The sequence below is a fragment of the Centrocercus urophasianus genome, unplaced genomic scaffold, assembly GCF_019232065.1.
Source record: "Centrocercus urophasianus isolate 14NV4802_14NV808 unplaced genomic scaffold, USGS_Curo_1.0 seq_28, whole genome shotgun sequence".
In the NCBI taxonomy this organism is placed as follows: domain Eukaryota; kingdom Metazoa; phylum Chordata; class Aves; order Galliformes; family Phasianidae; genus Centrocercus; species Centrocercus urophasianus.
In genome coordinates this window covers 13,028,442-13,053,340 of record NW_024884844.1, presented here as the reverse complement: position 1 = coordinate 13,053,340, position 24,899 = coordinate 13,028,442, and the positions used below count along the sequence as shown (strand labels likewise).

The 24,899-nt window shown below is 45.0% G+C and overlaps 2 protein-coding genes across 2 annotated transcripts in view; both read right to left on the bottom strand.

The window, feature by feature from the left end:
* Window positions 1-9,958, bottom strand: part of RIF1 (replication timing regulatory factor 1) — a 34,440-nt gene extending 24,482 nt beyond the window's left edge. The window contains exons 1-10 of the mRNA XM_042827026.1: window positions 9,952-9,958; window positions 9,021-9,231; window positions 7,418-7,496; window positions 6,806-6,902; window positions 5,239-5,369; window positions 4,756-4,850; window positions 3,257-3,446; window positions 2,203-2,295; window positions 1,970-2,108; window positions 457-608 (exon numbers count right to left, since the gene is read on the bottom strand). Of these exons, the coding sequence (XP_042682960.1) occupies window positions 457-608; window positions 1,970-2,108; window positions 2,203-2,295; window positions 3,257-3,446; window positions 4,756-4,850; window positions 5,239-5,369; window positions 6,806-6,902; window positions 7,418-7,496; window positions 9,021-9,231; window positions 9,952-9,958 (1,194 nt within the window). The remainder of the gene's footprint in view (window positions 1-456; window positions 609-1,969; window positions 2,109-2,202; window positions 2,296-3,256; window positions 3,447-4,755; window positions 4,851-5,238; window positions 5,370-6,805; window positions 6,903-7,417; window positions 7,497-9,020; window positions 9,232-9,951) is intronic.
* Window positions 9,790-23,750, bottom strand: TNFAIP6 (TNF alpha induced protein 6). Its single transcript, XM_042827312.1, has 6 exons — window positions 23,607-23,750; window positions 17,523-17,660; window positions 16,255-16,416; window positions 13,384-13,612; window positions 11,925-11,965; window positions 9,790-10,790 (listed from the first exon to the last, which is right to left on the bottom strand). Exons 1-6 carry the CDS (start codon window positions 23,698-23,700, stop codon window positions 10,627-10,629), a joined length of 828 nt encoding a protein of 275 aa, XP_042683246.1. The 5' UTR covers window positions 23,701-23,750; the 3' UTR covers window positions 9,790-10,626.
* Between the last annotated feature and the right edge of the window lie 1,149 nt (window positions 23,751-24,899).

Genomic DNA, 24,899 nt, shown 5'->3' with positions numbered 1-24,899 from the left:
AACATTTTATTCATTATAATGTGAGTGGTAATGAAACACCTGGGTCATTTTCCTATGATCTCTCTCAATATTTTGTCATCTTTTCAGTATGTGCTTCCTATGGTGGACTCTATGAGCACAGTGAAAGAACAACACAGCCCCCATATAACCTGCCCACGTTTGTTATTGCTGAGCACCAAGTGCAGACTTCTACTAAGATGCCCTTATCCATGCAAGTCCATTACCAAAGTCTTTTAGAACTGAAAAGACAACTGTAAGCATATATAATGTGCTATTCGTGTGTATAGCACATACCCACAAGGCAGCCTTGGTTCCTTAAGACAATTTTATTTTAATAATAAATCATAGAAGGGAAAAGCAAGTACAGAAAAAGCTATGGTAACAAGGAGCAGACTTAGCATAGTTGCTTAATTAATGTTGAGTGTGCAAAACTATGACAATGTTCAGCTTTACTACCTGTTCAAAGTTAGCAGGCAGCTGAGGTCCCAGCCTCATGAGTAGATACCACCAGACCTCCAGCTTTGTCAGTGCCAAAGCCTCTGTTCTCACATGGATTGAGCTCAGTGGCTGCATCAGCAATTTCAGCCTTTTAGCACTGCACAAAATATCTTGAAGGAGAAAAAAAAATAAAAAGGCATTTTAAGCAACGTAATTAAAAGATTCAATTGCAAAACAACCAGAATGAAACTTTTAAGTTCATGTTCCTTCTTAACCTTTTAGTTCAAAATATAAAAACACATCTCAGAATTAAAATCCTTTGTGACCAATTGATCTTTCAGACCATTTTACTGCTGAGTGTTGTCTGGAATAACCTTGAAATTAGAAGGCACCTCTTCTGCCAGTCTGAAATCTACTGAATACCAATTTAAGCAGAAGGAAGTTCACTTTTGCTTGTGATGTTAAAGAGTAATATCTATCACTGGAGAAGAAATACACAGGCTCAGAATGCTTGGTTTTAACTGCAGAATGAGTATGGCATACTGAGGCCACAAGTGATCCAGAACTGAGGCAGAAATAGCCTAGCATGCTTAGACATACAATTGCCCAAGCCTAAGCAAGCACTCAGAAAAATGCTTACAGCTCTGCAGCATCACAAGCTGTCTACCTGCAACTTCTACCAAACTGCTGACAGACTGCTTTCACAGCATGCAATCCTTATGAGCCATGGTGAAACACTCCACATCACAACAGTGTTGCTATATGGATGTTATCTTCTGCTAGAACCACGTCTTTGTCAATTCATCTACAGGAACAGTGACCAGATGGAAAACAAATCAGTACAACAACTTCAATTTGTCTAAACAAAGAACTGTTAGCACTTAGCTGCTTCTTCAGGACAGAAAGTACAATCAAGGTAAATATTTGGGGCGTTGTGATAGATGCTGGACTTCTTTTGGTCTCAGTCACACCTTTTCAATAGATGTCAAAAGGTATTTTTTTCTTCCCATCTTCAGAATACTGAAGAACTGCTCTCCCCAGTTAATCCATGCAGCACAAGATCAGATATGCATGATTTTCATCTCCAGATCATTGCTGACAGTTTGGCTCAACTGAAGTGTTACAAACAAAGCTATCTAATTTTATCCACTTCTCCTAGTAGCAAAATTAAGTTAGAAGTAGTGATCAAAAACTTTTCCTGATAGCATATATTGCTACATTCCTACCACCTTATATATGTAGTTTTGACCTCTAAAAAACAAGGAAACACTACCATAGAATCACAGAATGGCCTGGGTTGCAAAAGACCTCAATGCTCACCCAGTTCCAACCCCTGCTGTGTGCAGGTCACCAACCAGCAGCCCAGGCTGCCCAGAGCCACATCCAGCCTGGCCTTGAATGCCTGCAGGGATGGGGCATCCACAGCCTCCTTGGGCAGCCTGTTCCTGTGTGTCTGAGGAAAATACATACTCTTCCAGTTACATACAGTGACTACTCAAAACAATTCAGGTTAATTTTTTTTTAAACCTACCTGGATTTAGAGCAAAATTATCTATTAGACTCTTCCATGCAATGAAAGCTATTTTCTTGACCACTGGTGAGCCACTACGGAATCCAAGTTCCTCCAACTGCAGCAAAGAATTGATGAAACTGCCACTACGATGCAGAGTCTGAAAACAGAGGAGTTCACCAAGTTACAATTCATGCTGTCAAGAACACAGTCAGAACTCCTTAGAGAAGCAGAGCCACTGCTTTTCTGCTTACCTTCCCAAGTAACTTGACAAACAGCGGCCACAGCTTTAATACATACGTCTCATTTTTTGTAGAAAATAATTTCTGAAGTTCTGAAATTAATTTCTGTAGATAGAAAGGAAAATTTATAAAAAGAATACATTCAAATCATTTTAAAAGCTACACCCGCAAAGCAATGACACCTGCAAAGACACAACCAACCTGTTATTTCTAGATCAGAAATCACTTTGTACCACACAGCATTTGCTGTTGAGTCAGTCAAACGCTGCTGCCACCTGGTTACCTTCTTTCTTGAAAGGAAGAGCTGGCTGCAATTACTGATCCTTAATTACTTGTAGCCTCTCTAACTTGTTTAGCTTGATGTAGGGGACGTGAAAATGCAGTTCATCACTTACAGTTGGAAGGAAGAAACCAGATCATGCAGTCATCATGGAATCACAGAATGGTTGGGTTGGAAGGGACCTCAAGGATCATGAAGCTCCAACCCCCTGCCACACGCAGGGCCACCAACCTCCCCATTTCACAGCAGCCCAGGCTGCCCAGGGCCCCATCCAACGTGGCCTTGAACACCTCCAGGGATGGACGGGGCATCACAGCCTCTCTGGGCAGCTGTTCCAGTACCTCACTGCTCTCATAGCACAGAGCTTCCCCCTGACACCCAACCGAAATCTTCCCTCCTTCAATTTCAAACCATTTCCCCTTGTCCTGCTGTTATCTACCCTTGTAAAGAGGTGACTCCCCTCCTGTTCATAGGCTCCCTTTAGGTACTGGCAGGCTTCAAAGAGGTAAGTGAATTCTCTTTAAGAAACAAGTGAAGCGTAATGATGTTATTTACAAGCTAATGCTGTCCAGACAGGTGTTTAAACATTTTTCCTCACCGATAACTGTCAGAAATGGTTTTCAGTGGTTGTATTCTTACCTTGTTATTTTTCTGTCAGAACTGCTGTCATCATGAAGTTGCTGCCAACACACAATGGCAGCAAAAAGCAACTCTCTAGACGAGACATACCCTCACCCCTGATCACTACAGCTTTTTCTAGACAAAAGGCACAGCACTTCCACCTACCGTGGTCATCAGATGCTCAGTTACAGCTGCCACCTCCTGCTGTTTCTGGAGCAGCAGTGGCATGCCTATCTCCAGCGCAGTGGCACCTCGTAACTGCACTTTGTGAGCTGAATGGACAACCAGAGGGATGATCAGCTTTGCCCACCTCACAGCCTCTTCTCCCATCTGGGCTGGAGCTTGCTCCATTAAGCTGGAATCAGAAAGCAAACAGACATATTGTTCACATACCCAAAGGTAGTCTTAGTATAACCAATTAATGTTCTCGTTCAAATTCTGATGTACAGGAAGTCATCTTAAATAATTCAACCTAAAACTGCAGTACAGAGGTGTATTTCCACCTCCTCTGAAGGAGAACTGACATTGCAGCAGTCCTTCCTGTTCTACACTACTTTTTGGGCATCTGAGCTGAAAGGAAAGCCAACACAAAACACGTAAAAAACAAAAGAAAGCATCATTAAGTGTAGTGCTGCACCACTGAGTGTGGTGTTCTCCACAAACGACTGTAATATGTCTCACATTTACAAGAGGGTGAAGTGCAGATAGCTGAAAAAGGACAACAAAACCAGATGATAATATCCAACTTCTGTGCTAGAGAAAACTGATGTATTAAGTATAAAATAAGCAAATAGTTACTCAGACTGTTTTGCTTTAAATTGTAATTGCAGTTCAAGTCAGATGAGAAAGTGAATTTCTCCCCTCACAGAGATATGATCTGAACATACTCACTAATTAAGTAACTAAATGAAGGCAAAAGGTAACAATTCTAGCACTGCTGACCAAAACAGTGTGCTCAGAGGAAAAGCCTGCTTTGGAAGTAACCAGTGCTCTCATGTTTTTAAGCAACAAGACATTTTTAAACACAAACCCATTCAGTGGCCAAGAACTTCCCAACCATGTGGGAAATGTAAGAACATAATGTAAGAAGGGCCCAACAGGCTCTGGAGATGATTCTCAAGAAGCCATTAAAAATAAAAGCAGAGAAAGTTTATCTGAATATTGGCTGCCTTCTGTGTTAAAATCAGCTGTCACCATAACCATAAACAGAATATTTTGCAAATGAAGCAGTTCAGAACTCACGGGAAAGAAACAGAAATGGTAGTTTGCACAGTTTCACTGCTCTACTGATTGTAACAGAAGATAGGACAAGGGGGAATGGTTTTAAACTGAAACAGGGGAGATTTAGGTTGGATATTAGGAGGAAGTTTTTCACGCAGAGGGTGGTGAGGCACTGGAACAGGCTGCCCAAGGAGGCTGTGGATGCCCCATCCCTGCAGGCATCCAAGGCCAGGCTGGATGTGGCTCTGGGCAGCCTGGGCTGCTGGTTGGCGACCTGCACACAGCAGGGGGTTGGGACTGGGTGAGCACTGTGCTCCTTTGCAACCCAGGCCATTCTATCATTCTATAAGTTGCAGACACTGAACATTGAGAGCCACCAAGACCTGGTTCCAACAGTTCCCCAAACAGCACACGGTCAGCCGTTCCGCACTGCCCACACGTACCGTATAACAACATTCAGTGCTTCATACTCCACAATCATAGACTGTACATCTCCTTTAGTAAGTATGGTTTCCAGTGTAGAAATAAGACTGGACACCTGAGGAAACACAAGAGACCTCAGTATGTAAATACAGATATTAATGAGCAGCTGGAATCACACAACTCCATTTCCCATTTTGGAGCTCTGTGTCTGGATTACAACAGCTCTGGTTGTAAGATCAGAGCTCCAACCAAGCAGGAGTGTTTGTAATGTTTCCCTCCCATGCTGCTTTGCTGGTCACAGAATCACCAACACTGCAGCCTCACCTTCAAAAGCAGCAAGTTTTCAGCTTTTTTGCCTCCATCAGAAAACCCTTACAATTCTTCCAAGAGCTTAAGGCCCACACTTCCCATCAGATTCAAAAGCTATTGAGTGCACAGTAACCAAGGGATTGCCAGTTTCCTCTCCCTCACACTGGGGGCTACAAAACCATTGAGAGACATACCTCCTTTTTAATAATGTCAGAAGGAAACGTCTGCTTAGAGATCACCCAAAGTGCTCGAGTGCGAGTGTTTTTGTCTGAAGTCTTCACAGCAATGCTGTTCAACGTGGAAAGCAAATCTTCTACTTCAGATGCTGAAAGCAGAATGCAGCCCTCATTGCTTATATACTTCTTGGCAAGCTTCTTTGCTCATTTAACATTACTAGAACATCTATTCAGCTGGTCTGAGTGTGACTGAATGCTCTAAACGTTGTTTTCCAGTAATATTTGGAGTTTCTCTCAAAATAACTTGATAGAAAAGCTCAGAATAGTAGTATCTGTATGTATTACTACAATATGCTCTAAATATGGTATCCTAAGAAATCAAAAAACCATAAAGCTAGGGGACGAATCCACCTAAAAAGATCTAGGACTGAAGATTCAATACTAAGTTATTCTTTTAACTTTTAACTTTTGGGATTTCAAGTGAATACAGCAATTCTTTGTAAAGTCAACTTTGCTGCTGCACTGGGGTATTAAAAAAGCCACTGAAGTCTACAAAAAGCCTCACTGGAGTCACTGCCCCTGGAGGGGCTCAAGAAACATCTGGATGTTGCATTGAGGTTTAGTGAGGAAATACTGATGGTAGGTGGAGGGTTGGACTGGATGATCTTGGAGGTCTTTTCCAACCTTGGTGATTCCATGAAAGCCAGAGCTGAGCTAACAGTGAGTTTATAATACAAGAGTAACACCAACACAGAACTTACATGCAACTAGGAAGATAGATGAAAAACATGCATTTCTTTGAAATTCATCATTAATAAAGCCTAATTTCTTACCAATTTGGCCCTCTTGGCTAAGTGGCCTCAGATCTGAGAAACATAAGGTCACACACTCTCTCAGTCAGAGCAGGTACAATTTTTAATCCTGTTTCTCTGACTCACCGCCTACTTTCAGGATCTAACAACCTCTAGCAAATTTGACTGCAGTTTACCAACTTGTTAAAACAAACAAACAAACAAAAAATGTATATATATATGAACAGGGGAAAGTAAAAGGACAACACTGAAAACGTGCTCTGATCATCCATTGGATTTCATTCCATCTTCACCTTCCACCACAACACAACCAGCCCACCTTCTGCAAACCAATGCTCAGGGCACACAGCTGACACCAGGCTGCTCCTCATCACATCTTTGGAACTGCCCAAGGAGGCTGTGGATGCCCCATCCCTGCAGGCATTCAAGGCCAGGCTGGATGTGGCTCTGGGCAGCCTGGGCTGCTGGTTGGTGACCTGCACACAGCAGGGGGTTGGAACTGGGTGAGCATTGTGCTGCTTTGCAACCCAGGCCATTCTAGGATTCTATGAACTGCATACAGCCAAATGAAAGCTGCAACAGGTAACCCCCAAAGCCCATCTTGCACAAGAATTAGCAAGCTCTCATATTGCTCACCACAGGGACAAAACTGATGTATCACTTGGGAACTGTAAACTGCCAAACTTAAAGCATTTGCTAACAAAGAAATAAAGAAAGGACTATGACACAGATACACCTTACATCAGCAATCGCACTGAAGTTCATTCGCTTACCAGATAATTCAGAGGTGATCTTTGAATTAAAAACACAGAACCCCAAAGCTTGTAATGCTGCGTTACTCAGCTCTGAATTTTCACTACTAATGTGTGCCTGGAAAAACAAGAAAAGGTTATTTTTAATATATCTGTGTGTGTCACAAAACTAGACGTAAAGCATCAGCTGTCTCAATACCAACAGTTGTGCTGAATGAAGAGAGCTGTCAAAAGATAAATGCCTGATGGAAAATGTAGGAAAGCTTTCCTGTTTACACACTCCACCAGATCATTAAAACAATCTGCAGTTCAGATGTTCCTGTTCTCTGCAATTCGGGCATCCTTACTAAGTATGCATTGGCATCACAAGTTCTGTACTTCTCTGCTTGTTCACATACTGCCACCTGACTGCCTTAAAACATCTGAAATGTGGGGGAAAAAAAGGTGACCACAGTCCTTATACTAATCTACCAAAAAGAATAAAATAAAACGACCTGTAACAGGTAATACCCAAAGCCCATACTGCACAAGAATTAGCAACCTCTTATACTGCTCACCGTAGGAACAAAGCTAATGTATCATTTGGGTTTGTTCTTGGAGTAAGCAGTGGAAAATCTAACAGGAAAGACATACCTTAAATATTCTGCAAAGCTGAGGAAAGTGTTTTCTGACTCCCACAGTGAATTCTTTGCCTTCCTCACCAGACAGGCGGCTTTAGGGGAAGAGGGGAAAACAAGCAATGCTTTTATGTTATACACGTTACAGACAGCAAAACTTTAAACTTCCAAAGCCCAACTCGTTGGCTGGCCTGGGAGTAGTAATTATAGAGCTCCTTCTTCCCATAGGAAGCTCGAACACAGGAAGGTGAGCAGCACAGAGGGGCCGCACCAACGCTGTGAGCACCGACCTACCAGGGCACAAAGTGAGGAAGAGGGGAGATGTGAGGAAGAAACCATTCACTCATAGGGGCTGCGGCCCCAGCTGTGTCCAGAGCTGCAGGCACCCATCCTTGGAGGTGCCTGAGGCTGTGGATGGGAGTTGTAGGAAGGAACGTAGGGCCATTCAGAGGGACCTCGACAGGCTTGAAAGATGGGCCCAAATGAACCTGATGAGGTTCAACACGGCAAAGTGCAAGGTTTGGCACTTGGGCCAGAGGAATCCCAGGTATCCATACAGACTGGAAGGACTGATACTTGAGAGCAGCCCTGTGGAAAGGGAGCTGGGGGTCCTGATGGATGAAAAGCTTAACGTGAGCCAGCAGTGTGCTCTTGCGGCTCGGAAGGCAAATGATAGCCTGGGCTCCATCAGAAGAGGGGTGGCCAGCAGGGACAGGAGGTGATTGTCCCCCTCTACTCTGCTCTTGTGAGGCCCCATCTGGAGCACTGCATCCAGGTCTGGAGCACCTAGTACAAGAAATACAGAGAGATGTTGGAGAGGCTCCAGAGGAGAGCCACAAAGATAATCAGAGGACTGGAGCACCTCCCCTATGAAGACAGGCTGAGGGAGCTGGGTTTGTTCAGAGTGGAGAAAAGAAGGCTGAGAGGTGACCTCATTGCAGCCTTCAGTACCTAAAGGGAGCCTACAAACAGGAGGGGAATCAACTCTTTGAAATGGCAGATAACAGCAGGACAAGGGGAAATGGTTTGAAGTTGAAGGAGGGAAGATTTAGGTTGGATGACAGGGGGAAGTTCTTTATTATGAGAGTGGTGAGGTGCTGAAACAGCTGCCCAGAGAGGCTGTGGATGCCCCGTCCACCCGTGGAGGTGTTCAAGGCCACGTTGGATGAGCCCTAGGCAGCCTGGGCTGCTGTGAAATATGGAGGTTGGTGGCCCCGCCTGTAGCGGGGGGTTGGAGATTCATGATCCTTGACGTTCCTTCCAACCCAATCATTCTGTGATCCTGTAAGATCCCTTCCAGCCCAGACACTCCGGGTTTCTGCGATGCTAAGCACAGCCACCCGAGGACGCAGCCCGACAAACCCCGCACGCGATATCCCAGCCCCGGGCGGCTCCCGGGGGCTCCGAGCAGCAAGGCGCAGCACGAGGCCCCTCACCTCCGCGCCCCCATCTTTAAAAGCGGAAGGACCGCAGCTCAAACTGTTGAACCCCGGCTACCGCCCGACCGGAACGCCGCTCTCCGCCCTCCCGAGGATCCCCATCCCCGCGTCCCTCCCGGCCCCGCGTTTCCGCCGCTCGGCCGGGCCGCCCCCCTCAGGCCGCGTGCAGTCCGCGCTCACTTGACGAGAGAAAGATGCGCGTCCGTGAGGTCCCCCGCGGGGGCGGCGGGATCCTGCAGCGTCTCGAGCAGCGGCCGCAGCCCGGCGGCGGCGCTCATGGTGCCGCAGGGCGGGGGCCGGGCCTGCAGCCCGCTCCGCGCACCCCGCGCCGTCTCTCCGGTCAAGATGGCGGAGCGCGCGGAACGGGCAGCGCGAGCGCGCGGGCTGAACGCTCTCGGCCAATGGGAGCGTGGGGGAGGCGGGGCGGAAGGCCGAGCCGGGAGCTGCGAGCGGCGCTGCGCGCTTTTCTCCGCGCGCTTTCTCCGCGTGGAGAGATCGCACGCTTCCCGCGCCTTTCGGGGCCCGCCTCCTGCAGCGCTGATTGGTGGAGGCGTCGGCCGTCGGCGGGGCCAGGCGCGGGGCGGGCCGTGCCGCTATGGCCGTCGCTGCGGTGTGGCCGTGCCTGCAGTGTGGCCGTGCGGGCGGCTGTGAGCTGCTCGTTTCTGACTGAAGGTAACGGCTGTTTTTTCAGCTCCGCAGAACCCTCCCCGCGTCCACCCGCAATTCCTTGCGGCTTGAATCCCGGGGGCTGCGCTCTGCGGTTTCCCCGTTCGTTTCCCTGCTCACGCACGGTCGATCCAGCCCTGTGCTGGTGTGAGCTGGAAGGCTGGGATGTTCCCCCCGGTACGAGCTCCAAGATGGAGTAAATTTAACCAGCTGAGTTGAGATAGCCCTCAATAACGAAAAGAACCCATTGGAGGCTATGGGCAAGGTTAAAACAGAGGTAGCTTTAATGCTGCTTCAGACCGCGGGATTTAAACTGAAGATGAGAACAAATGTGGAGTAGTTTAGCAATTCAAAGTAGCACAGTCTTCTCAAAACTCACGTAAACAACACACAGCATCACAGTGGTGTCTTGCAAATGGATTTCTTGGCAACAATTCCTTCTGACGCTCCATCTCAGCAAGTCTCCCATTCAGTTCTTCACCACGTGCAATGGGACAAGATAAGAGACTTGGCCACCTCTTCTCTGCATGAGGAGACCCCAGCAAAATGTGCTGCGTGATCTCTGATCCATCCCACAAGGAAATGACTGGTATTGCCATGGATCCTGTGCTTTTCACGCTGCTGCACAACCTTCAGGCTCCAGTCAATGGCATGGGTGGCTACCAGGCCATCCACAGGATGAATTCACGTGTCTTTAGAACAAGAAGACTCTAAAGGCCTTTTGAATTCAGGGGAATGAGTTAATAATAATAAAAAAATAACAGTCTAAAAAATAAATATGTGAAAACCATGGAAATAAGGACTTAATAATGGAAACATTGCTTGCACAAAAAGTTTGTTCAAATGGTGCAAGAGGTGAGGGAAAGGAACACTGTATATACAAAAATAGTTCTACAGCCTTTGGTAACAATGAATTTTTTTTTTTTTTTAACAGGACTTGTCATCTAAAAATACATCTTATAATTTATTTCCTGGTATACTTTGTTATCAAAACTGATAGACAATAAAAAGTCAGAAAGATATGAAGAAAATGACCGTATGTCCCTGTCTGATCTGAAGAAACAGGTATCTGAATTGGGTTCTAAATGTGTTTCCCAGTGAGTGGACCATGCTGTTCTGCTCACATAATGCCAAACTTTCCTGATAAGAAGTTTGTTCTTCCTTGGGAGGTCGTGTTCTTTGCATCCCCTGCCTTGGAAGGCACGTCCATTGTAACATACCTAATTTGAAACCCACCAGCAGTCACTGAGGCATCTGACAGAAACTTCAGGGTCATAACATTGCCTGGGACAGGAGAAAGAAAAACAAAGGTTATGTTTTGGTTGCAGCTCACCTGGGGCTTCCTGAGGAGCCTGAAACACTGAGCTCTATGCAGCAAGCTACCTGGTCTGCCTGCTTTGGAGCTGCAGGCTCCAGAGAAGTGCTGTTCCTTCAGCCCCATTGTCTGTAGAGCCCACAAGTTGATAAAGCTTTGACAAACACAGTGCTTTTTGCACAGCGTTTCCTGTCCTTTAAAAGGCTTTGTTCCAGCTATGCAATGTCACAATGCTGCTCAGGGCCCATCTGTGGGCCCCAGCCCATCCCAGTGCCTGTGCTTCCCATGCTGCAGCCAGCAGCTGGCTCCTGTGGGCCAGGACATGGAGCCTGTCATTTGATGAAGTCAAAAGCTTGATTCATTGTCATATTTCTAAATAGCATCACCTTATATAGTTATTTGGCAGTTAAGTTATACTTCATTAAAAATAAGTTTCCCCCTCACCTATTAACAACAATGCTTTAAGTAGTCTAACTCAGAACTGCCATGGCCATCCTGGCTTTGCTTGACTGATGCAGTCACCTAATTTAAGAAGGGAAGACACCAGGACTTGTGAAACAGCCACAGAGCCTCACAGATCTACGAGTGACACTTGTTTTTCCTTTGTTTTATATTTATTGTTTTGCTCATGTTAATAATCTCACTCCATTGTAATTTGTTTTTCCCTGGCACTTTTCACTACTGGGAACTTCTCTTTAAACAGACAGATGGGATAATTTCTATAACCAGCTTTGGAGCCATTCTTGCAGTCCTTACTCTTCAAATTAGAAAACGTGATGCAAGAAGATTGCATGCACAGCTGAGACAAGGTCACTGATGGCAGGTCTGCTTCATGAAGCTGCCCATGTGAAAACCCCTTGAGTGTGCTACCTCTGCAAGGCCAGCAGGCTGCTCCCTGCTCATTCTTCTGACTTATTTTTAATTTTATTCCATTTAAAAGTAACTGCATTGGTGAAAGAGCATATGGGCTCTTTGGAATAGCATCTTGGGCACAAAGCAGACGTTGTTTCTTTGGTCATCTCACCCATTTATGACTAGAAAGTACGGATAAAAGTTCATTTGGGCTGATTTTTTTTTTTTAACCAGGAGTATAAATATGTTACCTGTGCTAATGATATCATCTGGCAATTCATCTCCACAAAACCTGGAACAAAACATATAAATAAAGTCATGACTAGAGGACACAGCAGCAATGTCCTGCTCTGCTGCGCAGGGACATCTCCTGATGAAGGGAGCCTATAAACAGGAGGGGGAACAGCTGTTTATGAGGGTAGATAGTGATAGGACAAGGGGAATGGTTTTAAACTGAGACAGGGGAGGTTTAGGTTGGATATTAGGAGGAAGTTTTTCACACAGAAGGTGATGAGGCACTGGCACAGGTTGCCCGAGGAGGCTGTGGATGCCCCATCCCTGCAGGCATTCAAGGCCAGGCTGGATGTGGCTCTGGGCAGCCTGGGCTGCTGGTTGGTGACCTGCACACAGCAGGGGGTTGGAACTGGGTGAGCATTGAGGTCCTTTGCAACCCAGTCCATTCTATGGTTCTATAATTCTCTGATTCTCTGATCCTATGATTCTATGACAGTGGATTTTGCCCTCTGGATTTGCCCTCCTTTGGAGCTTGGCTCCCAGGGCTGAGCTGGTTGCAGGTGCTCAGTGCATGCAGTTCCCCTCTGTATGCCAACACCACTGACTAAAGGCTTTTTTTTTTTAGGGGAGGGAAAAATGCAGGAAACATTTTTCAACATACGAAGGAAGTAAATGATGCAAAACAAGTAAAAAGGCAATTTAACAAGGCCTTAAGGAAGAGAAGGCTCGAGGCTAAGAAAGAAAGAACTTGGTCAAGGAAAACTTCTAAAATGATCTCTAAAGGAGAAACAAATGGGCTATATCCTTGCTTTGCTACACATGATTTGTAAAGAGGCTGTGAAAAACTGCAGGAATTGGGAAGTGCTTTTGTCACTTTGTTTCTACTTCTTCCTCTGGAAAAAAAAAATGAGGGACTTCATACTAAAAAGATGGTTGCTAAAGAACAAGAAAAAAGCTAACAAGAAAGAAAGGAAAGAGAATTAAGGAAAGAGACAAACGAAATTTTCTGAAAAAGATGATACATAACACCTGTTCTTTGGTTACCATATATTTGACTTCTAAAGCGAAAGGAAACTTAAACATATTTTTGCTGACACTTCAGCACCTCTTCTCCTTGCTTTCAATTAAATAAAATGCAAAATGCTGTTTGAGAGTGCTCGGTTTTCCTACAAAATCATAGAGCATCACGATAAGCAGCTGGCTGCATGGTCTCACAGCTCTCTTTCATGCAGTTTAACAAAGCAGAACGGGGCAAAGCACGATTTTATGAGGCTCTTTACAGCCTGTGTTAATAGAAGGGAGGTAAATTGCAAGGAAAGATAAGTCAGGTGCTATTGCTGCAAGTGTTAGTAGCATGACAAGTGTTAATTGGAGGAGCTATTATGGTGCTTTTCTGAAACAGTATTCTGGATGGAAAAAAAGAAAAGAAAAAAAGATGCAATCATTTGATTATTTGTATATTGAAGCTGAAATTACCTGCCCACAAAACCGCTGATATCATCATAGCTGTCGTAGATTTCCAAGTAATCAGCCATGCAGGCAGTGTCGTCTTCAACATCAAACTCCAGAAACTGGAGATGAATCCGCTGTCCATACTTTACTCTGATATGCCAGTAGCAAATTTGGTCATTTTCATACTCGTTTGGGTAGCCTGGTGACTTAAAAACATGTTTTGAATCCGTGAAGACTCCACCACATTCTTTTCCTAAGAGGAAAATAAAAACATCAGAGTCCAAGCATTCATTTTGGATACGGCAATGATTTAATGCTTTCAGCTCTTCCATGCAGCAGAACCATAGAAAATCACACAGGGACAGCCAGCGTGGTTGCATGTTCCATATATTTCAGTAGTCAGCATTCTCAAGAAATGTCAGTAATTCCTAGCTTTTGCCTTTTAGAAGTAACAGGCACGATCCCAAACTCCCTGAATTCAGTGGAAAAGCTTCCATTGTCTTTTGTGAACTTTGGGCAGGAGTTCAGTGCTTTATGTAAAAGGCACATGGGGTTTCTGACTGTGCTGAACTTTAAGCTTTAGGGCTGTACTTGCAAGTTACTCTGGCATCCAGCTTCATCCTTTCTTCTTCAAAAACCTCTTTCAAGCATGTCTTGCACCAAAAACCACAAAAGAAAACCAAACTACCCCACTTGTAAAGGTCAGCGCTGCCATGCGCTTCATTGTACCCCTGCTACTGGATGTGAGATGGAGGTGTGTTTCAAACAGGCAAGCAGTTCTGCAAGTTCCTCACGTCATTAGCAGCCCATGGAAGAGCTGAGGCTCCCTTCAGCCAGGGCTTTGCCCCCCAGGCTGCTCGCCTCCCACCTGCAGCCAAACCACTGCCAGTCTGTGCAGCAGCTTGAACGCATTTCCTTCTAATGGGAGAGGCTCAGGCTGTCCTCTGAGTGTTGGCAGCTCTGGTTCCCCTTTGTCCTCTAACCAGACACAGCATTTGGAAAGTAACTACCTCTGGTCCCAGAGGAGAAGGCTGACAAAGGAGGGAGTTGGGCTGACATACATGCACTAATAATGAACGCAGTAGCCTAACAGTTTTCTCAGTGTGCTGAACATCTGTGTGTCCCCCACCCCGCAGAGCTATTTGGTTAACAACTGCCCTGCTCGTATAAACAAGCTCAAACCCCACAAGCACAAACAAAATGTGCACAGCTGTACAGACGTCACTGACAACTCCAGTTCCGGCTCTGCCAGCCAGGGCAGAATGCACAGAGCAGGGAAGCCAAGCACAGATAAAGTGAATTTTCCTTTTCTTATTGGGGCTAGCTTGTCCTATCTTTCCAGCTACATGAAGTGACATCAAGATAAAGTGTCACAGTGGTCATGTCAGTACTTCAGTCATTGGAGCAGCAAATGGAGGTGAATGTGGACATGTCTCACATTTGGTGAAGTCCTGCCAGTCATGTTTAAACAGGATGGGGATGGTTGTTCATGAGGGTGGATGGTGATATGACAAGGAGGAATAGTTTTTAAACTGAGACAGGGCAGGTTTAGGTTGGATATTAGAAGGAAGTTTTTCACACACAGGGTGGTGAGGCACTGGAACAGGCTGCCCAAGGAGGCTGTGGATGCCCCATCCCTGCAGGCATTCAAGGCCAGGCTGGATGTGGCTCTGGGCAGCCTGGGCTGCTGGCTGGTGACCTGCACACAGCAGGGGGTTGGAACTGGGTGAGCACTGTGCTCCTTTGCAACCCAGTCCATTCTATCATTCTATAATTCTCTGATTCTATGAAAGGAGCTGCATGCACACCTTTTCCCTCCAGAAACGTGTTTCCAACAAAGAAATAAAATAACTGGAGAATGCAACTGTACTTCTTTCACAGTCTACTTCTTTAGGTACAGATTCCCACTTGTCATCCGGACAGCCAAATCAAGACCTTGAGGTTGCACTGTTCCTGCAACATGCCACAATGCTGCTGAGAAGCCTGACAACTCTTGAGGCTCTTCAATGTAGATAAACACATCCCTACCTTTGCAGTGTTCAATTATAGCTAAGCTTCATGCTCAAATGTCTGGCTAATAATGGAACTCAGCAACTCTCAGAAGTCAGATTTGTGTGAATTATTATTGTTTTAGAATAAAAGCTCTAGCAAACACAAAACAACTAGAATGATTTCTCTAGAATTTATTTTCTGAACACTTCTGTCTGCTTCCAAATTTTCAGCAGCAGTGTTTGCAGCAGGAAGACTGAGAACTTTGAAATCAATACTGATTCTTTATGCCCAAATAGGCAAGTAAAGGGCAATAATCGCTGAGGGTGATTTTAGTTTTCTAATTTATCATCTTGCTGCAGAGGTAAGAAAATACGCTTACAGTACAGGAGTTATATTTCATAGAATCACAGAATGGACTGGGTTGAAAAGGCCCACAGGGATCACATAGTTTCAATCCCCCTGCTATGTGCATGGTCGCCAACCACTAGATATTTTTTGCTTAATCAACTACTACGACCAATTAGCTCAACAACTAAGCACCTGAGATTAGATATTTGTATGAAATTGTAGAGTAAATGTAAATGCCCTTATACAAAAGATGGTCATTTTAGAAGTATTACCTACCTTGTTAATCAAGAAGAGCATATCATTACACTTAGTTTCTGGAGAGGCTTTGGCTAGGCCCAGTTGCCCATGGCAGAGAGTTGTGCTCTGAGCGAGCCATGCCAGCTGCTGGGGACAGCAGAGGGGCTTTGTGCCAGTTCCAAATGAGCCTGGATCAGTGTGTCCCCTTTGAGGACAGTGTATTATTGGTACAGAAGCCAACTCATTCAGAGCCTTCACACTGCCCCAAAGCACTCACAGTCTTCGACCTGAGGAGCAAGGAGCTGTTTCTAAACTCACCGTTTGGGTTGTAGCAGTAGGCATCCCATCTCTCACTTCTGTTGAGGCGAATCCCATAGTCCACAATCCCAGTTCTTCCAAAACCACAGTTGGCTCCAGCTTTTACTATGGGGTAACCAACTCTGCCCTTGGCCATCCAGCCAGCAGCACACACATGGAAACCTGCATCAGGGAGGAAAAGTGGCATCGGTGGGATAAATCAATCCCAGGCAAGAAACTGCTTTTTATTCAAGTCTTACTTGAGGTGATTGATTACTTAAATGTAATTGGCCTAATAAAATTGAACTATGGGAAAGAGCAGTATTTTCAGTTGATAATTTTAAACACAGAATGTGAAATTGCTTTGTGTTGTCCACAGTATGATCATTCGTTCTTCATTTGAAAAGAAAAATCAAATGCAGATGGATGATGCAGTCTCCGGGGTAGCATAATTTAAGTGCTGTACCAGCATTTGTAATCACATTACACACAGAATGAGTTACGTAAGTGAATAAACCGTGTTCTTTGTTTCCCTTTTGAAGTCATGCAAATGTACTAAATCATATCTCATGAAACAATTTGCAGTATTAAGACCTGAGAGTGAATAAAATACTACACATGGAGCTAAGGAAATAAAGTATGTACTTCAAATACTTTAAATACCTAAATAGCCTCAAGTCTTTATTGCTAAACAACTAGATCCTGTTAATGCACTTTGTGGCTGACAACTTAGATACAATAGCCAAAGATTGCAGTGTCTGGTAGAGACCAATTCCATGTTTTCACTGAGACAAACTGGAACATATTTGTGGTGTCCTCAGACTCTGAGCTGCTCAGAAGAGACAAAAGTACCCTTTCTACATGTGTGCTGGTGCTGAGAGCCAGCTTCTGACTCAACAGCGCAGCCTGCGCATTTCTAGAGCAGAGGATATTTTCCATTGTTTTCCTAATTCTCTGAATGAATAATCATTCCTCATCAAGAATCAAAGAGAAATGCAGTTCACCCTGAGCTGGGACACACATCTCAGCTGCTGATAGGGAAATGGCACATCTCGTCCCCTGCAGCCCCATGGCTGTGCTGCACCCCCAGCTCAGTGATGCACAGCACTGTGTGCACATGCCCCAACAGCAGCTCTGTATCAGGGGTAGGAAACTGCATACAACTCGGGCAAACACCCAGAGAGTTTACAAGTCTCTTAGTCCCAGAGTTCATAACATTCATGGAAAGCAAAGACGTTACGAATGAGTGATGGATGTGAAAAGCAAACAGCTGTGATTTTTTTTCCAACCTATTTTTCTCGCTGCCTCCAGCTGCTGATAGGTGGCTAGGTGTCCTCCCTCGTATTCGCAGACTGCTTTTGCTTCTGCATAGGTGAGCTGGTACTTCCCTGAGCGTGACTCCCGGTGGTACACCCCAGCTGCTCGTTCTGTGGGAACAACAACAAAGGATTTCAGCATCACGTCCCAGCTGCCCACTCTTGGGATGCTCTCCTGTCACCCACAGCCTCCCCAGGAAATGCACCTCTGGATGGTGGCCAGATGAAAGATGCTGAGTTAGTAGCTGCGGTGTTTGCAAAGCATCGGGGAAATGCACCTCTCCTGACCCAACAGAATCACAGAATCACAGCATGGCTTGGGTTGGAAGGGTCCTCAAAGACCACAGAACCCCAGAGTGTTTGGGTTGGAAGGGACACTGCTGCCATGGGCTGGCTGCCCAGGGCCCATCTATGGCCTTGGGTGCCTCCAGGGATGGGGCACAACAGCTGAGGGCAGTTCCAGAGCCTCACCACCTGTGGGTGAAGGATTTCCCCTAACAGCCAACCTAAATCTCCCCTCTTTTAGTTTAAAACCATTCCCCCTTGTGCTATCCCTATCTGATCGTGTACAGAGTCGCTCTCCTCCTGCCCATAAGCTCCCCTCAAGCGCTGGAAGGCCGCACTGAGGTCTCCCTGAAGCCGTCCCTTCTCCATGCTGAACCAGCCAAGCTCCCTCGGCCTATCTTCATCAGAGTTTGGTTTTGTTCAGAAGTCTTGAACAATAGAGCTGGTCAGAGCCTGGCAAGGTTCTGAAGAAGGGAAGGTCAGCAAATGCAGGGAAGGCGCCCCACGGGACGGCTCAGCCAGCAGTAGCTATGGGAACCATCGGCCCGTGTCGGCATGGCCGCTCCGTGCATCCTGTCGTTCTGGGCTGCTCTCACAGCATACTGTTGGATACAGCTTCGGTGCTTTTCTAAGATGAATCAGAGCTTTGTTTTTAGTCTCCAGAGAAGTGAAATCAGAGCTACTTGGATAGGAGAGAGGCAGAAATTAAAGGGAATGAAAATGGGAAATAAGAATATCTGAGCTTGTGTCGCGAAGGGCAGAACCAGAACAATTGCTGGCTGACATTTCTGTGGCACAGAAAATTAATGCCCTTTCTTCATCATTTTTTTTGCTTTGGAGGTTCAACGTGAAGCAGCTTTCCAGTGAAGCTCAGAGCTTTTCAGGGCTGCAATGGGTTTTGTAATTGTTTCTTGTTTCGCTTGCCTGACACCATATGTACAGAAATCTGCCTCAGAACCAACAGGCATATTTAATCTGAACACTTTAGATTTTTTTTTATATTTAGCCTAACGTGAGAAAAATGGCTGTCTGTAGTTATTGCTACTCGAGGAGAAAGAAAAAAGAAGCCAAACAAGAAGTGTTTTTACAGTAGTTCCTGGTGCCATGGGAAAAAAAGAATGTCTCTATTAGTGACAGGCTGCAGCTTTGGCTAGGTTGGGATATTTTTAAACAAGAGCACGGTCACCACTGAATTGTGGTTAGCAATGGTGAGATCCCCTTGTAGAGACAGTGACGTTTGGCAGTGCAGCAGTCCCTGGCCTGGTGCCTGGGGAAGTCAGTTGGTGCTGACAGGAGGCTCGGCAGGCTGAGCTGCTTCCTGCAGCATCGCAGGGAGCGTCTCTGGCATGGGCATGGGATAACATGCTCTGGAGAGAAGCCTTTCTAAGTCCAGTCCCAGTGCAAGGAAGAGTCAAAATACCTGACAGCTGGGTGATCATAGACACAGGATGGCCTGGGTTGCAAAGGAGCACAGTGCTCATCCAGTTCCAGCCCCCTGCTGTGTTCAGGTCACCAACCAGCAGCCCAGGCTGCCCAGAGCCACATCCAGCCTGGCCTTGAATGCCTCCAAGGATTGGATGATGGTATGTTATTTATTAAAAAAAAAATCTTATTTAAATTAAAAAATCATTTGTAGGAGGTTTCCTTTTTCATTCTTTAAATAGGCTGTCATGTCTAACATGATAAGCCCAGGACTCTTTCTTTACGGCGCGATTGTGTTGAATTCAGCACGTATGAACTGGAAGTTTGAGTAATGCAGAAAGCAGTGCAGCACTCAGCCCTGCTGCACTCTCCAAGGACAGCCTGGAAAGGCAATCAGTGATCACTGCAGCTCATAGGTGAGCGAAGTGGAAGGTGAATTGAATTGCACTGACAGTGAGTTGAAACCATGGGATTTGACCCTTGGGTTAGCTGAGCTGGCTGCCTACACCAGTCAAGGAGCAAGAGGCAGACCAATCTTAAGGCCTGCTGCCTCTACAAGAGGTGCAACAAGAGCGGTCCGAAAACTTTGGGCAGAGTGGGTGCTGGCATAGGGGCCCATGGAGCCACCTGGGCACCCTGCTTCTCTGCTGGGTGTGACACCAGGGACCTGGGGAGAACCACCAGCAGTTGGGATGCACCACTATTGGAGCTGATGGTAAAACCTTTGCACTGTGAGCTATTCTGACTATTCCTCCTGACAGCAATGTTTTCAACGCTAATCCTTCGAAAGGCATCTGCCTCCATTTGTTGCTGCTAAAACATCAGCATGGACAGGCATCCCATTTTTCAGAATACTGCTGGAAAGCTCTGCTTCTTCACTGTTTCTGCAAGTGCTGCTCCACCGACAGCAGCACCCGCAGTGCCTGGGTGGGTGGTGGGATCCTGCTGGGAGCAATCACCCATCTCTTTGCTACTCCTCTGGAACAAGATAATAGTAGCCTTTGGGAAGATGGACCACACACGTGTACTCCACCAAGCCCTCACAGCTTCTGCTGGCTCGGTGTGTCACGGTTTAATCTGACAGTATTAACTAACAGTATATCCTAATTAACTGCTCAGATCTCTCAGGCATTTTTTCCTCTCTGTTAATTATATTAGGGAATGTGCAGAAAGATAAGTTACATCAGCAAAACCTCACCTAGGTCAAAGCATTGTACTTATTAACACCTTTAAAACACTAATTAAATACATGTACATTATACATTATATGCATACATATCTACACAAAGCTAGATCTGAATATACACACACAGAAACTATTATTAGTTTTCATGGGGGCAATCTCATGATTGTGCAGATAAGCATACAAGCATAAGCCTACCCTAAATGTGCCCTGTTCCTACACTGGTGTGCCTGGGCCTCAGCTGGGCATCAACCCAATAGGTGGGGATTCTATTGGATACTGGGAAACATCTCTTCCCCAAAGAGCAGTCAGGCAGTGGCACAGTTGCCCAGGGAGAGGGGGGGTCACCATCCTGGGGGTGTCCCAGAGCCATGGGGATGTGGCACTGAGGGATGTGGGCAGTGGGCATGGGGGGCTGGGGATCCAAGAGATCTTTTCCAACTGTAACGATTCTCTGATTCTCCAATTCTGCCTGAAGGCTGCTGTCCTTACTTGACTTGTCTGAAATCTTTCCCTGCTCAACACAGAATTTCCAGCTCACCTTGCTCTTTATTTGCCTGAAAACCAGTTTACTGGGAGTGTTCTATCCATTCATTTTTCTTCTTTGCTTCTTACACAAAAGATCACAGGTTACACTGCTGATGGGATGTGTTTCTTCCAGCTCATATTTCTTAGAGGCTCTCCTTGAGGTCCAGAAGCAGCGGGATTTGGCAAGGACAGTGACCCTCTGCTCACCCACAGCAGTTGGTAAGAATGAACCACAGCCAACCTCTTCTGCACAAACACAGCAAGTATGGGACTTGGCCTAACAAAGTGCCCTCAATATGCATGAAACTCCTAAGGTGAAAACAAAATATTTAACTTCAAGTGGAGGACGGCCATGCAGTCTGTGGCACAAGGTGACACTCAAGAGAATGGGGCAGCTATGGCCCCTGAAACTCCCCAATACATTCTGTGAGCAGGGTGAAACTGTGGATACGGGTGAGGAAGAGCTGCCCTTGGAAACCTTCTTGCTGGCACTTGAATGAGTGTATGATACATCTGAACAAGACTGCTCCACTCCTCTCATTGGTTTACAGTAAGTTTTGGCTATAACATGCTTGTTTCAAAAATGAGCAACAATAAAATTCCGTGCACACAAGAAAGACATTAGCAGGATGGCAATGCAATCAGCTCCAGAAGGACTCCGTGTTTACTGAGAAAACAAAAGATCTTTTGTAGCACACAGAAAAAAAGGTACAAGACGTGAGCAGTTCTACACTAACCTTTGCAGAAGATTTGACATTTGGTTACTGGCTTGCTGAAGAGAGGTGAAATGGAAACCTCCCTCATTTTCTCTCTGGTCTCAATTATGCTTTATCAGAAAGAGATAAGCAAGGCTCAGCAGCCACTGCACATTCCTATTTAGCAGGAGGTTCTTGCTGTAATGCTTGGCTGTAGTTAACATGAGATTACGGTTACTCGTCTTGTTCAAATTATTTCTTTTTTTAATGAAAAGATGCGTTAATTGGATGGCTATGAATGTGCCCAATTTTTCTTCACTTGTATGCAATTTCACTGAATTCCATTGGTAATTTAACTGCATTTTGGGTTTTATTTGAATATTTTCTATTACATTAATTAGAATAGATAGTGTGTTTTTAAAGGAGATTCAATGGAACATAGAATGGAAAGCAAAGTGGTTATTCCAAAGAGCACACTGTGCTTCCAGATTTTGTGTCTCTTTCTTTAGAGCAAGTTGTCAGTTTTAACTCTTATCTTTGATTTTTATTTACTCTCATTGAAAATGCTAAGGTGTAGCAATACAACGTCTTAATTCCTGTTAGCTCTCTATTCCTTCATTTTAAAGATTTAGGAGACTTTCTCTTCTGACTGACTTCAATACCTACCAGGTAAAGCTACTTAGCTGATGGCTGTTATCACCAGTTCATGTTGCAGAAGCCCTGCCATCCACACCCAGCATGGCACTGGTTGCAGCAGTCACGTAGATATGCCAGTATTTGCAAAGAAAACACCCAGGACCCACTCTCTGGCTCTGATTGTAAGTGGTATGGTGTGTGCTGAACTCTTCCCTGTGTCCAGCCTAGGATGCAAGCTTTGCTTCTTCCACAGAGCAGCACTGGAAGAGCAGCTCCTCTGTAAGCTGCTGAGCTGTCCTCACCCACCTGAGCACCCTGAGCAGCTACGGGACACAGGGGCATGTTTCAAGTTCAGAAGGAGAGGTACATTAAAATTGTACATTAAAAATGTACAGCCATATGGAAAACAGTATAGATGGCTTCTCCTTCGTGTTCCCTTTAGTTTACATGATCCTCTGAGACTGCAGCCACGTGGTTGCTGCACCAGCTATGAATGTGGCTCAGTCCCACGTGAAACATCTGAGCATACAGAAACAAGGACTGCCTGCAGGAATTCCTTAAATCCTTAAAGAAATATGCAGCATCTTAGACAGGATGAAAGAGTTTGTAGAAATTTGTCTATCAAGCAGAGCACTGAGTGCATGTATTTCTTTTGGCACATTTTATGGGACTGTATTTTGAATGTTTTTCTATTGTACTGGATAATTATGAAGCCTATAAAAAAAAAACCTCTGAGAGCCATTTAAACTCACTTGAGATATAAGAAACTATTCCCACAGCATTTTCTACAGTCCTTTTGCAATCTCCTCTCCTCTGTTTAATGATGTGAACAGACCAATGGCCAAAACATATACATTTCTCCTCTTCCCTAGAAACCTAGGAAATATATTGATATTATTTCCAGACCATTTAGTTTCATATGGAGAACCCCAGGCATTTGAAATATGTTCATGCAGAAAATAATTCATTCCTTTGGCATGAGTTTCTTTTCACACACATTTTCCTTCATTAGAAGCAAACTACTATTTAACACTCTTTTCGCTTCACCTCATGCTCTAGGAAAACACATTCAGATGAAGTATTCCATAGCTATTTTTCCCTGCATTTCAGAGCAACAATAAAGCCAGCAAGCTCTTAAGTACAAATCTTACAGTCGTTACTCATTTAACACGACGGCCGATTTCAGTGCAGGATTTTGCTTACATGAATGCCTGGCTCACTTTTGTACCTCTAAGTGTTTATTTTTATACTGTTCCACAAACACAGGGACTCTGGCAATAAAACAGCTGTGATTAGATTATTTCTTACCTAGCCAAATAGAGTTATGCAGCACTCCATCCTTGAATCCCCATGCTTGAGCTTCGTCCCACAGCAGGGCAGAGAAGAAAATTAGTGCAATCATCTCTTCCGAGCTGCTAGGCTGTAAATATTCCCTGTTAAAACACTCAGGGTAACCTCCTCTAGCAGCTGGCTAGATCCTATTGGAACATCTGGTAGCCAGATCTTAAATAGTGCTTTCAGCTGTGAGGTCAGCAAGCCTGCTCCAATTGTGCTTGCTGTAGTATTATTGCACAATTAAATGTGATGTCTGCAGTCATCCATGTGACTCACTTTTGGCTCTCCTCATTCCCAGTGTGTCCAAGAAACCATTCTACCCCTAACTACTGCAGCACACATGAATGCTTTTCAAGCCAAAGTCTGTTCATTCTTCAGCACTCAGTCTTCAAATTCCACAGAACAATAAAACTAATAACTATTCTATCTGCTCCCAGTGTTTCCAGTCACACCATTTACAAGACCGAAGAGAATCACACGTATTGATCCTCATTTAATTTTTTTTTTTTTGCATTTATTATATGGATTTAATTTCACAGTGCCCTGATCAATTAAAAAAAAAAAAGTCAGGAGAATATATTTAATTGGATATTTGAATCAATTCCCCAACGTGGAATTTGTAATTGCAAGTTAAACTCCCAGATCAGCATAAAACTATAAGCGTCAAAAACAGATGCTCTTTGTTCTGCAAGTGGGAAATAAAACTAAAATCTTCCCCTTCAAACCACGGTTTAAAAACTGATTCATAGCCTGACAGCCGTCTGCCTGTGTTCCCTTCTGGCCAGACATGAATAGTGCAGCTGCTCCTGGTGGATGAGTGGGAGAGCAGAAAGGAGGAAAGATAAGCGTGTGGAAAATGGTCTGGTGCCTCACAGCCCTGAGCAGCCATTGGAGGACTCTGCTCTCCGGATCTGGTAAAGCTCATAACTTGGGTGTCGGGAGCTGTGCTCGTGGCCATGAGGACAATCGAGTTAAAATAAATGAAAAACAGAAATCAAAAGGAAAGGGTGGAGGACTCTGTGCCTACTCAGAAATATTTTACATAGATGACTGCTGTGCCAAAGAGGAAGATATTCTTCATCACTCTGATCTTATATAAAGAAATGAATGCTCATCTGAACTGTATGCACACACACACACATATCTTCTTCCCACCTACAACTCTGGCAGATGCTCAAGAGGAGAGCTGTGGGGAAGGGGAGCTGAGGGAGAGCCTTTCTTCCACCGAAACAAGAATGTCTAGACTTGTCACTCTTCTGCACTTAC

Coding starts and splice junctions, on each gene's coding strand:
- TNFAIP6 (XM_042827312.1), bottom strand. CDS start 23,700: ATGATTGCACTAATTTTCTTCTCTGCCCTGCTGTGGGACGAAGCTCAA. Junction 17,661..23,606: donor GCATAACTCTATTTGGCTAG/GTAAGAAATAAT, acceptor TTGTTCCCACAG/AACGAGCAGCTGGGGTGTAC. Junction 10,791..11,924: donor AGATGATATCATTAGCACAG/GTAACATATTTA, acceptor CTCCTGTCCCAG/GCAATGTTATGACCCTGAAG.